Source organism: Mesocricetus auratus, unplaced genomic scaffold, assembly GCF_017639785.1.
Source record: "Mesocricetus auratus isolate SY011 unplaced genomic scaffold, BCM_Maur_2.0 Super-Scaffold_100007, whole genome shotgun sequence".
Classification (NCBI taxonomy): domain Eukaryota; kingdom Metazoa; phylum Chordata; class Mammalia; order Rodentia; family Cricetidae; genus Mesocricetus; species Mesocricetus auratus.
Window position 1 is genome coordinate 84,140,850 of NW_024429191.1, and position 13,818 is coordinate 84,154,667.

Consider the following 13,818-nt stretch of genomic DNA (forward strand, 5'->3'; position numbering starts at 1 on the left):
TTGGAGACAAAGTCTCACTCTGCAGCCTTGATTGGCCTAGAATGCTCAACAAGCCTGTCCCAGCCTCCCAAGTGCTGGGATTACAGGAACAGGTACATCCAGTCTCAGGACCTTTTCTTTTCCATCTCTGAGACAAGGTCCCACCATGCAGTCCAATCAGGATTTATGTTTTCATAATATAGCATATCATAAGGATAATAAAAACAAATAAAAGAGACAAAAATGTGCACTTATATGCACTTTATAAATGCAAAAGGGCCAAACCTATATTAATGTAAGCTAATAAATCAATACAGAATATTTATTACAGAACTATGAAGACCTACACTTTTTTCGCAGATGCTAGATACTTGACTAGAAAGTCTTTCAGTTTGGATATGTGCATCATCTCCTTCATCGTGGTGTCTCTGCTTCTCAGCTGGATCAATCCACTTTCCAAAGTGGTCTCGGAAATCACGACTGTGAAGAGGATGCTCATTTCGTCGTACCTGAGCAGCAGTCAAACAAAACCCATGAGCACCACACGACTTCACCTCCTCAGAGTCCGCGCCACTTTCCCTTCAGTCAGGCCCCGAGAGTGGGGCCAAATCGCACCCCTCTTTTCTGAAGCATACTCAAAGTGAAACTTTGAATACTGTACTGGCCAGAAGTAAAAAACTAAGACCTAAGAAGTAAACATTGGCACCTGAGGGGGTACTGTGAATGAATTCCACAATGACCTCAGTCTTTTGAATTTGGCTTTGACAGAAAAATATTTGTAGACTAAAGTCTCTTATAATAAACCATATTAAAACGAGGATTTGGTATACAACAGATTATTTGGTATTATAACAAATTCATACTTCATGACTTAACATGCTAACCTATTGTTTTTATTTTTATTTATTTATTTTTTTGGTTTTTCGAGACAGGGTTTCTCTGTATTGTTTTGGAGGCTGTGCTCTGTAGACCAGCCCGGCCTCAAACTCACAGAGATCCACCTGCATCTGCCTCCCGAGTGCTGGGATTAAAGGCGTGCACCACCAACGCCTTACTTATTTATTTTTATTTTATTCATGAGTGTTTTGCTTGTATGTATTTGTGTATTACATATGTGCCTGATGCCTGTGGAGGACAGAAGAGGACATTGGATGCCCTGAACCTGAAGTTAATGGAGAGTTGTGAGCTGCCACGTGGGTGCTGGTAATCAAATCTATGTCCTCTAAAAGAGCAGCCAGTGTTCTTAGCCACTGAGTCATCTCCCCAGCCCCAGCATTCGTTTTTAAAAAATTAGGCATGGCCGGGTGGTGGTGGCACACACCTTTAATCCCAGCACTCGGGAGGCAAAGGCAGAGGCAGGCGGATCTCTGTGAGTTTGAGGCCGGGCTGGTCCAACAGCCTCCAAAGCAATACAGAGAAACCCTGTCTCGTAAAACCAAAAAAATAATAAAAAATAAAAAAATTAGGCATGAGCCAGCTGATGTTGGCACAAATCTTTAATCCCAGCACTCAGAAGGCAGAGACAGGTGGATATCTGTGAGTTTGAGGCCAGTCTGGTCTACAAGAACTAGTTCCAGGACAGGCTCCAAAGTAATACAGAGAAACCCTGTCTTGAAAAATCAAATAAACAAAACTAGGCATGGTGGTATATACCTGTAACTCCAGCACTCAGGAAGAGGAGGCAGGATGATCAAAGATCAAGGTAATCCTCAGCTACATACTGAGTTCAAAGCCAGCCTGAACCTGAATCCCCCAGAATATACTTGTTTATCTTAGACTTTCCCCTTGAATCTGGAGCATTGCTTCTCAGTCCATAAACTACCCTTATGAGAGAGGTCACTTCTATGTTATCTTAGGTCAGGCCAATCCTGACTCCCACAATGCCTGAGGTACATTTTGTTTTATGTGCTGCTTTTTGGAATTAGGATCTCATTATGTAGCCCAAGTAGACTTCAACTTTGTGATCCTCCTGCCTCAGCCTACAGAGTGCTGAGCTGGCAGGCATGAGCTACCATGCCTGCAAAGTAAAAGAACAAAACATAAAATCTCCTAATCTTAGATATTTATTCAACATAAAAAGCTAAAAAATAATCATAAAAGGATAAGTTATTTTATTAAAAAGCAGAAATAAAATAGTAAACTAGTAATACTAGAGAGAATTCAATTATAAGATTGTTTTAATAATCCAGACAAATTAGTGACCTTGATCTGGGTAATGGTTGGGAAGCCAGAACAGTGTGAACTTGAGATCTACACAAGAGCTAGGCATAGTGGCTCACACCTATAATCTTAGCACTCAAGAGGCTGAGGCAGGTGGATTCCCATGAGTTTAAAGTCAGCCTGGGTTACAGTGTAAGACTCTGTATTAAAAGATCTTGGCCGGGCGTAGGTGGCACACACCTTTGATCCCAGCCTTTGATCTCTGAGTTTGAGGCCAGCCTGGTCTACAGATCGAGTTTCAAGACAGCCTCCAAAACAATACAGAGAAACCCTGTCTCAAAAAACCAAAAAAAAAAAAAAAAAAAAAAAAAAAAAAGCCGGGCGTTGGTGGCGCACGCCTTTAATCCCAGCACTTGGGGAGGCAGAGGCAGGTGGATCTCTGTGAGTTCGAGGCCAGCCTGGTCTACAAAGTGAGTTCCAGGACAGACTCCAAAGCCACAGAGAAACCAAAAAAAACCCCAAAAAACCCCAAAAAAAACAAAAAAACAAAAACCAAAAAAAAAGAAAGAAAGATCTTGGGGGTATAGGGGAGGCTGTATGCACTGTCAGACAGACTGAAGTCGAGTCAGGGACACACTTGACTTGGTATATACTGGACTGGGGGGGGGGACGACAATAAAGATGCCTCATATTGAGTATCTGTTGTCTGAAATGTTTTTGTTTTGTTTTGTTTTTTGTTTTTTGTTTTTTCGAGACAGGGTTTCTCTGTGGCTTTGGAGGCTGTCCTGGAACTAGCTCTTGTAGACCAGGCTGGCCTCTAACTCACAGAGATCCACCTGCCTCTGCCTCCCAAGTGCTGGGATTAAAGGCGTGCGCCACCAACGCCCGGCTTGTCTGAAATGTTTAAACCAGATGTGTTTTAGAGTTAAACAAACAAACACCACCCTGAATATTAAAATCTATATAATTAGCCATCTTGGGGCTGGGACCCAAGTCTGAACATGAAATCCACTCATGTTTCACATCCCTTTATACATACAGCTTAAAGATAATTTGACAGTATCTTTATGCATGTGTGTTTTGACTATAGCCTGTGGCAGGACATATGGAAATTTCTACATGCTACAAAAATACTAGCATTTATAAAGTGTCAGATGTTAGATTTCTCACTGAGAGATGACTAACTAGAAGCTAGCTTCAGCTCTGATTAGCAAAGATGCCAATCACTGAGGAGACTGTGTCTCTGTCCTCCACTTAAGTCTCAGACAGAACCCAGTGCCAGCCAGGAAAAGCATTCCTTTTATGTTCCTTCAGTTCTGATTTTATACACCCAACTTTCATCCCTGAAAAACTGATAAACTGAGGTATATCTGTAAATACTTAACAAACACTGTTCCTTGCTAGGGCAATTATTAGCTTAAGGCACAAAGTTCTGTGAAAGGAAAAGCTAGGAATCCTTTTTGGGGGGATTTTTCAAGACAAGTTTTCTCTGTGTAGTGCTGGTTGTCCGGAACTTGCTCTGTGGACCTTGAACTCAGAGATCTACCTGCCTGTCTTCTGAGTGCTGGGATTAAAGGTGTTTGCCCACCACTGCCTGGCTAGTAATTATTTTTAAAAAATAATTCTACGTTTGCCTACATGTATGTATACCACCTGTGATGGGGGATGTCCTTCTGTATGTTGTGAATACGGTTCTAGCTGTTTCAGTCAATGGACAGACAAGATGTAGCCAGGAAGGAAGTATAGGCAGGACTATCAGACTAGGAGGATTCTGGGAAGAGGAATGCAGAGAGTGAGTTGAGAGAGAGAGAGGAGATGCCATGTAGCTACCAGGAAGGTAGGACACCTGGACATTCTCTGGCACTCCAAGACTTACCGTGGTGACACATAGATTAATAGAAATGGGTTAATAACTAAGAGAAAGCTAGCCAATAAGAAGCCTGAGCCATCAGCCAAATGGTTTATAATTAATGTAAGCCTATGTGTGTTTATTTGGGACTGAATGGCTGTGGGACTGGGTGGGACAGAAACTTCCGTCAACATACCTGTGTACTTGGTACCCAGGGGAACCAGGAGGCCATGGATGCCTGGAACTGCAGTTACGGATGGCTAAGTGCCATCCTAGCCCTAGCCCTATGTGGGTGCTGGGAAGGCCCTCTGCAAGAGCTGCAGGTGCTCTTCACCAATGAGTTCTCTCTCCAGGGTTCTCTCTCACCTGTTATTATTTTGGAGTGGTTTTGTTTTACTTCTATGTACATGTGTGTTTATTTGTGCATGCCTCATGTATGCAGTGCCTGTGGAGGGCAGAAAAGGCTGCTGAATCCCAGGCTGCAGTTGTTAAGTGAACAAGTGATGTGCAACATTGAGCTGCGCAACATGGCTGCTGGGAACCAAGCGTGGGTCCTCTAGAAGAACAGCAAGCACTCAACCAGTGAGCTTCTCTCCAGCCCCATTTTAGTTTTTGGTTTTTCTTTTCTCTGTGTAGCCCTGGCTGGCCTGGAAGTCACAGAGACCCACACGCCTGCCTCCTGAGTATGGGATTAAAGGCATGTGCTACCACCGCCAGGCAACCTGCCTCATTTTTTTGTTTGCTTTTGTTTTTGGATGTTTTTCAAGACAGGGTTTCTCTGTGGCTTTGGAGGCTGTCCTGGAACTAGCTCTTGTAGACCAGGCTGGCCTCGAACTCACAGAGATCCACCTGCCTCTGCCTCCCCAGTGCTGGGATTAAAGGCATGCACCACCACCACCCGGCCTTCTCATTTTAAAGATGATATTCAGAAGAAATTTGTTTCTATTAGTATAATGAAACACACAATCAAACTAAATAGTGACAAGGAAGGTAATTCTTACTTTGAATAGAGTTGTTCTAAAGAAGACTGCACAGTCTCCAAATAACCAGGCCACACGGAAATCCCATTCTCCAGAAATTCATTAAGTAGCCCTTGACACACCTGGAGGAAAAAAAGAAGATTTCAAATATGAAAGAAAAGTTTGTGAAACTATAAACGACTTTCTTCAACCTTTAAAATCCATGTAAACTGGCCGGGCGGTGGTGGCGCACGCCTTTAATCCCAGCACTCCGGAGGCAGAGGCAGGCGGATCTCTGTGAGTTCGAGACAAGCCTGGTCTACAATAGTTAGTTCCAGTACAGCCTCCAAAATGATACAAAGAAACCCTGTCTCGAAAAACCAAAAAAAAAAAAAAAGAGTTTATGCACTGAACTCCTTACTGAACTTCGTATTTCCTCTAAAAATGAAGAAATTAAGCCATGCAAATTGAATACTGACTGCAAATCTTCCAAAAAATAGTTTTGTACCAACCAAGAAGAATTATCTCATTGTCATTTAAAACACACAAGAGAAAACAAAAACTCCAGCGGTGTAAAAACCCACGTTAACTGTAAAGTCATGTGACAGATGAGAACCTAGGGGTTTTCCTTCCACTTCAGGAGGAGAAGGGAGGGACAGCCCCAGAGACCCCAGCATGGCATTCAGTAAGTCAACCCCACAACTGCTTCCTGTCAGCTTTCTATCATCTGGCAGCAAGCTGGCAGGCTCAGTGGGGAAAGGCAGTTACTGCCTGGGCTCCTGAGTTCCGTTCCCAGGGCCTGGACCCCACGCCACACAGGAGCACACATAACAAGTTACATGGACAACTTTAAAAAGTCACGGCAAATTAACTTTATTGAACCCACCTGTCTCAGTTCTGCTGTTGGGCCTTTCCCCACATCCAAAGCGACCTTAATAGGGGCTAAACAAGGGTGGAGTTTAAGCACCTGAGGCAGTGGAGGGACCGGAGGGAAAAGGAAAGCTCAGTTAACATGTCGAAGGGGACAAACAAAACCAACAGCAACACCCCCACATAATTTTAGTTCCCGAGTCTGTGTGAAATAGCAAAAGCACCTTTCGCTGACAGCTCTTCTTCCTTGCAAAGGAGTTCTCTGAGAGCTGGAAGGAATCGTAGATGTAAGCCAAAGTGCCCAGGTCTAGGTCCCCATTTATGGACAGAACACAAGGAACCACGGTTTTCCGCCCATCTCGGCCCTTCATAGAAGAGAATAAATAAAGTACCATTTAGCAGAACTTTTCTTTGTGTATCTTTCAAGACAGGGTTTCACTGTGTAGCCCTGGCTGTCCTGGAATTGTGTAGACCAGGCTGGCCTCAAACTCGCAGAGATCCGACTGCCTCTGCCTTCTGAGTGCCAGGATTAAAGGTATGCGCCACTACACCCACCTAGCAGACCTTTTTTTTAATGTTACATATTTTAGACTTAAAAGGTAAGGAAAAAAATCACAAATTCATTTCATAAACCACTTACCTCATGCCAAGACCATGCTGAGCATTGGGCCCAAAGAGGATGACACTGTCAATCACCTGTAAATGTCAAACCTAGCAGTTCCACTCCCAAGGAGGATGGGTTGACTCACCCCGAGTGGGCCTGGGCCTCAACTCTTTCAATGCTTCCTGGGAGAGGCCTGCTATGTGGAAAAGGAGCATCTGTTTAAATAGTTCCTTTACTGTATTATACGTGTGATAATGGGGGGTGCTGTGCCGATACATGCCTCTGAGCTAAGAGGACACCTGATATTACTTTCACCAAGTGGAGCCCAGGAACTCACTCAGTTGTCAAGCTGAGCAGCAAGTGCCTCCCCGACTCAGCCACCTCTAGAACCCTGCTTTCGCTTTTGATTTGAGCCAGTGTTTCACTACATAGCCCTGGCTGACCTCGGCATGTTTCAATCACCCGTGTTCTGGGATTAAAGGCATACACTACTACAATCCCAGTTCCTAGATTTACAGTCACTAAGACTTGGATTTCATCCTAAGAAATAAATGAACCTACATTGGACAGGGCTGGAGAGATGACTCAGGGGTTAAAAGAACTTGTTCTTGCCAGGTGGTAGTGGCGAATGCCTTTAATCCCAGCACTTGGGACGCAGAGGCAGGTGGATTTCAATGAGCTCGAGGGCAGTCTGGCCTACAGAGTGAATTCCAAAGAAAGAAACCCAGTCTTGAAAAACCATGAGAGAGAGAGAGAGAGAGAGAGAGAGATTGTAGAGGACTAGAGTTTGATTCCCAGTTCTCACGTGGTGGACTACAACTGTAACTCAAGTTCTAGGGTATCTGATAGCCTCTGGGGTACTGCATGCATGCAGTACACAGAGATACATGCAGGCAAAGCATCCGCACAGTCAAATAAAATGGAATAAATATGAATGTACACTGGAGAGGCCATCTTAACCAAGTGATAAAAGACAACATACTGATACCCATTGATGTTCCCTACCTAATATACCCTGAGAAGGGCATCCCCATCATATTCCTGGCACAAATACATAAATCAGAAAACTTCTGAAAGATCTGCTCAAATACAAACTAGCCTTTTCCAAAAAAAAAAAAAAAAAAAAAAAAAGCCAGGCATGTAAGAATAGGAAAGATAAAAGGAACTGTTCATCTGGAGAATAGACAGAACAACCCCACGGAACACAGTGCTCTGGAATGGATCCTGGGCCTGTAAAGCACATTGCGGAGATATTCAATTAGATCTCAAGTGCTTTGTGGAATGGCTACTAGTGGTGGGTTATGTTAATTTCCTGACTTTGATGGCTAGTTATGGCTATGTAGTTGGGCACTGTCAAAAAATGTACACAGGTATTAGGGGCCGGTTACAGGACACCATACAATTATTCTTCAGCAGTTCAGAAAGTAGAATCTGGTAAAGGACACATGGGCGTTCAGGGTGACACACACCTGTAATGCAGACGCATTCCCGGGATACATGTGTAAGAGTTCTTGATCTCCTAGGTTCCACAGAGTCTCGATTGGCTCCTTTCCCCAGGGAAAGGAGTAGTAAAGTTTGCTTCCCTTTCGCCCTGCTTCATCCTGACAGTCAGTGCTGCTGAAGTTAGATGGACTCATAGCAAACTGCAAAACAAACGGTCTCGTTGACTCAACGAGGTCTAATTTATTTGTGTTGTTTTCTGAGACCCAGCTGGCCAAAGATCCTCCTGCCCCTGCTCCTGAGTGCTGTGATTAATTTACTTCTACTTCCATAATTATCTCTGAGAATTAAGGTTGCCTGAGACTTTCATCCAGCAACAGGTTGAAAAGTAAAGTCCCGAACATAAAGGCTCAGCCATGGGCATCTGAGCTGTGTATCTGTAACAAGGGAACCCGATACCCACTGGAACAACAGGCACCATTACTAGGAGCCTTCTGTTTGTTTTTTTTGTTTGTTTGTTTGTTTGTTTTTTGGTTTTTCGAGACAGGGTTTCTCTGTGGCTTTGGAGGCTGTCCTGGAACTCGCTTGGTAGACCAGGCTGGTCTCGAACTCACAGAGATCCGCCTGCCTCTGCCTCGCGAGTGCTGGGATTAAAGGCATGCGGCCACCAACACCCGGCGGAGCCTTCTTTTTTGTATCTGCTCTTACAGCTCTCTCCTATGAATTCAGCATAGTGGGGTGAGAGCGGAGCTCAGTAGCAGAGGGCTTGCTCAGCACATTCTAGGACCTTGGTTCCATCTCCAGGACTTCAGCAAACTGAAAAAACCCAAACAGGTGGGTAGGAGGCTCACACCTGTGATCCCAGCTAAAACAGGAAGGTTGCCACTAGCTCTAGGCCAGTGAACTACAGGTCAGCTTGGATTAGAGGGATGCCTTGTATCAAAATAGCTAAAATCAGGGCTACTGAGATGGTTCAGCAGTAAGGTGTTTGCTGCTAAGCCTGAACATCAGAGTTGGATCCCCAGAACGTACATAGTGGAAAGAGAGAATTAACTCCCTATAGTGGCCCTCTGTCACATGTTTGCCATGGCATTTGTGATAATAGGCTTGCCCAAAATGAATAAAAGTGAAGCGACATCTTTTTAAAAAAGATTTATTTTTATTTATGTGTATCTGTGTGCCACATGTTTACAAAATGCCTTTGGAGGCTAGGAGTCAGATCCCTCAGAGGTGGAGTTACAGGCGGTTGTAAGTTACCTACCTGGGGTGTTGGGAACCAAACTCTGGCCCTCTGGAAGACAACTGAGCCATAGCTACCTCACATTCTATTTATAAGCCAGGTGTGGTAGTGCACACCTGTAAGCCCAGTATTCAGGAGGCTTAGGCAAGTGAATTAACATGATGAGGGTGTTAGCACTCTTCATAATCCTTGCGCTCAGAAAGGTAAGAAGGTCAAGGTCATCCTAGGCTACAATGGAGTTTGAGAGCAGCCTGGGTGATGTGAGGTCCTGCTTTAAAAACAAGAACAAGAAGGCAAATAAATAAAAGAATTCAATATTAATTAAATTATTGCAGTACCTTTCTCCACCACAGAAGCCTATGACGCAACCAGAAATCAAACCACTGGCTTGAATTCCTTGCAGGAGTAAACCACACCAATGAAGCTTCAGTCTTTTCACCAATTCTTTGTGTGTATAAAAAAAAAAAAGTCAAAAAGTTAGCTTTCATATGGAAATTTTATGATGTATCCCCAAGTGGGAATGATTGATTCTTGATTATTTAAAAGTACCAAACCAGGTTATCTGTCACATTTTGTACCTTTTAACACTCCTAGGTATCTGCTTAGTGTCCAAAACAGGATGGAAACACACTCCAATCTGAGCAAGACCATAGGGTAGCCTTTTGTTTACCAGATCCAGGCCATTAACATAGTGCTTCAAGGCGCCTGTCACAAAACAAACCAATCATTATATGCATCTATTCCACATATATAAATTGCCAGTGAACTCTGGGACATTAAATACCATTTAACTTTAGGTACTGACTCTTGAACATTTTAAAGGGGGACTGGGGACACTTGATCTAAGAGGGACATGAGTAGAGGCAGGAAGGCTGCAGATGAAGAACCGGGAACTAAATCTTTTTTTTTAAAATTATAATTTATTTAACTTTATTTTATGTGCATTGATGTGAGGTGTCAGATCCCCAGGAACTGGAGTTACAGCTGTGAGCTGCCATGTGGGTGCTGGGAATTGAACCCGGGGCCTCTGGAAGAAGCAGCCAGTGCCTTAAAACACTGAGCCATCTCTCCAACCCCGACTCTTGAACATTTTGGTGTGAAAATTTCCAATCTACAAAACACTGGAAGAGGCCGGGCGGTGGTGGCCCACGCCTTTAATCCCAGCACTCGGGAGGCAGAGGCAGGAGGATCGCTGTGAGTTCGAGGCCGGGCTGGACCGACAGCCTCCAAAACAATACAGAGAAACCCTGTCTCGTAAAAACCAAAAAAAAAAAAAAAAAAAATAAAATAAAATAAAATCCATATTCACCAAAACACAGAATGGTAAGTACAACATGCTAGGTGTGTCGATGCACTCATGTTATTCTGGGCTGAGGCAAGAGGCACTTTGGGACAGCCTGGAATACATAGGGATTTCAAGGCCAACGTGGGATCCATAGTGAAATCCTGTCTCATAAGGGGAAACAAAAGAATGACATAAAGTCTGTCATCTTTGAAGAAAAAAAAGCCAGGTGTGGAGCTGTGCACCTGGAATCCCAGCACTTGGGAGGTAGAGACAGGAGGATCAGGAGTTCAAGGTCATCTTCTGCTGCCAGGAGACCTGGTCTCAAATAAAAACAAAATCCTACCCCCAAACCACCAAATGGTACCTACATGCTCTTTACCTAGACTGCTCAATGAACATTTTGCCTTGTTTTTCTCTCATTCACTCCAAACACTGCTATCATTTGTTTACTAAAAACATTCTCTATAACTATTTTATTAGAGTATAAACTTAACTAAAAAAGAGTATCATCTAACATAAGGCTGGTATATTTTTTAATTCTCACCCCAGGCCTCAGGTTTTCTTTTTCTGGCTCATTAAGTAGGTTCTTGGACTGTGTGTTGATTAGGCATCTTCTATCTCTCAATCAAGAACATTTCACGAGGCTGGAGAGATGCAATAGTGTGTAGAAGCAGCTGCTGCCAACCTGAAGACCTGAGTTTTGTTTCTGGGGCCCATCTGGCAGGAGAGAATTAGCGTCTAATGTGCCCTGTGGTATACCCATATACACACATACAAAAGAAGTTTAAAAATACAATAAATAAGAAGAACTTCCTATCAATTTTGCCTTTTTGTTCTGTTTTACTGAGACAAGGTCTCACTTATGTTACCCACACTGAACTGAAACATCGCATTTTTATAGTCTGTGCAACCATGAAGGTAGAGATTTAAGAGGCTGGGAGGTAAAACAGGTTGATGTTTGAAGACATGGTAAATGAGCAGATTATTTAACACAATGTCAAGAATATGAAATAAAATACTATAAACTAATCACTTTGTACAATTTTTCGAGACGGGGTTTCTGTGTGTGGCACTTGCTTTGTAGACCAGGCTGGCCTGTCTCCAAGTGCTGGGATTAGAGGTGTGCATCAACACTCTCCAGCTCATTTTTGTTTTAGAATTTCTACATCATGTTGTATTCGATTTTAAAGAGAAAGATGGGGGGGGGTGTTGAAGATATGCTTAGAGGTTAAAGAGCACTGGCTGCTCTTCCTGAGGTTCTGAGTTCAATCCTGAGCAACCACATGGTGGCTCATACTTAAAAAATAATACATAAATAACATTTTAAAAAATAAAAAAAGCCGGCGTTGGTGGCGCACGCCTTTAATCCCAGCACTCGGGAGGCAGAGGCAGGCGGATCTCTGTAAGTTCGAGACCAGCCTGGACTAACCAAGCGAGTTCCAGGACAGCCTCCAAAGCCACAGAGAAACCCTGTCTCGAAAAAACCAAAAAAAAATTAAAATAAAAATAAAAAGAGGAAGATGCACAAAAATCATCTGTAAGACTTCATCTTCTAGATGGCAAGCTAAAAAATTATCTAGCAAGGAAAAAACAATGACATATTTGACAATTTCATGTGTCTACTCAAGAGTAGACAAAAGTCTCGTATCTATGAAAATTCAAATACGTGACTGAATTAAGGTCCTAATTCTTCGGGTTTGAGCTCTAAGGGGTTGCTCTTCAAATAGAATGCTTTACCCATTTCCTCAGGCATGATGCCACGGACATTTGCCTGAAGGTAGATCACCCTGGAATTTGTGACAAACTAAAAGGGAATCTGGTCATTTCTTTCGTGGAGGGCCAGTTGCTGTCTCCGAATGCCTTTCCACCCCGATCCTGTTGAGAGGCACGAAACGCAAAGAGCCATACCGTGAAGAAGGGTCTCTCGTAGCTTCCCAGAAGTTTTTAATAAGTTCTCAAGAAATGTCACTAGCTGTTCCTTACTCAGTTCTTTGTCTTGCAAGATCTCGCGTACACACTCTGGAGAGACTAACCTGAAGGCACTGTCCCCGGGCTGCGAAGGGCCTGGCTCGTGGTGGAGGGCGTCCACGGCCAAGACCTGCTCCCTGAACACCACCACGGAGGACCACCACTGGGAGGCTAGGTTCTTCCGCAACTCTACCCCCAGAGGCCCGAAGCCCGGGTGGCAGCCGCTCAGGAGGGCGGCGGGGCTGAGCTGCTGCGGCGTCCCGCTGAGGAAGTGCCTTCTTCGGCAGAGGTCTATCAGCGCCTCCCGGTCGTCGGCACGCTCGGGAGCGGCCGGCTGCTGCGGCCCCTCGGTGGGGCCCGCACACCCAGAGAGCCAGCACCTGCAGGCGCGGCGGCAGGCCCGGGCCGCGCCACCCGAGCGCATGTCTTTCGGAGTCGGGCACAGCACGCCTCGGGTGCAAGCCCAGTCTCAAACCTAGGAGCGCACCGGACCCCAGGGCGCAGGCGCGGCGGAAACGAACGCGCTGCAAGCCGCACCCCCGGAAGCACGTCATCGCCATCTGGCAGCAGCTTCTTGGGCGTATTCCGGCCTCCGCCTATGGTTGTTTACTAGTTTCCCGTGGTTTGCAGCTCCACTCACATCAGCTTTTTAACCAACCTGTAACTACCACGGGGTTAGCAACAACTCGTGTTTTTCCGAGTTGCCAAGACTACCAAAATGTTGTTCGGGACAGCGCTGGTGTTGAGGCCTAGCGTTCAATCTCCAAGGGAAATGCGTTCGCTTTTCACTTCCGTGTGCAAACATTCTAGTCCTTTAAACCCCAACTGGCAAATGCTGCCGCTGGTGGCCCACTTCAGACCCCTCCCGGGTGTGGCTGGGGAGGCAAGGTCTTTCTCTACTTTCTCTACTCCCTCCTCCCCACCGCTAGGGTTTCTGTGCAACCGCCCTGGGTGTCCAGGATATGTAGACAAGGCTGGCCTCGAACTCAGATCTGCCCGCTTTTGGGATTAAGAGTGTGTCTGGGCTTAAAAGCTTCTCGGAAAGTAGCTATAGAGCCCAGAGATGAGTAAACATAGCAAAACAACATGTAATACTCGACTAGAAGAGTGCTAGCGAGTTCATAGGGTTGGGGAGTGTGCAAATGAGGCGCAGGCCAGGTGTGGTAGCTCACTCCTTCAATCTCTTTAGTCTGGGCACTTAGAAGGTGCAATCTGTAACTTCAAGGCCAGCCTGGTCTGTATCAAGTTTCAGGAAAGCAAGAGTGGGAAGGTGTGTGTGGGCTGCAAAACCCCAGGCAAGATGGCTCTACGCAAATAAATAAAAGGAGAGAATGGGGAGAAAACCACATTTATTAGTTAAAGACAAACCACAGGCTGGACACAACACACATGCTAAAAAGTGGACTGTCTTTTAAAACTTCAAAGGTAACTTTTTTATCAAGCCCCACAATCATTTCCATATTT

General features: G+C 44.7%; 1 protein-coding gene across 2 annotated transcripts; it reads right to left on the reverse strand.

Moving 5' to 3' along the window:
* Positions 1-225: 225 nt before the first annotated feature.
* On the reverse strand, positions 226-13,554 carry Polg2 (DNA polymerase gamma 2, accessory subunit). 2 transcript variants are annotated; one of them, XM_040749963.1, is made up of 8 exons: positions 12,295-13,554; positions 9,680-9,806; positions 9,440-9,545; positions 7,891-8,064; positions 6,042-6,182; positions 5,834-5,914; positions 4,990-5,090; positions 226-488 (listed from the first exon to the last, which is right to left on the reverse strand). In XM_040749963.1, exons 1-8 carry the CDS (start codon positions 12,776-12,778, stop codon positions 323-325), a joined length of 1,380 nt encoding a protein of 459 aa, XP_040605897.1. In that variant the 5' UTR covers positions 12,779-13,554; the 3' UTR covers positions 226-322. The 2 variants fall into 2 exon arrangements, with proteins under 2 accessions (XP_040605897.1, XP_040605898.1); XM_040749964.1 differs by lacking the exon at positions 7,891-8,064.
* Between the last annotated feature and the right edge of the window lie 264 nt (positions 13,555-13,818).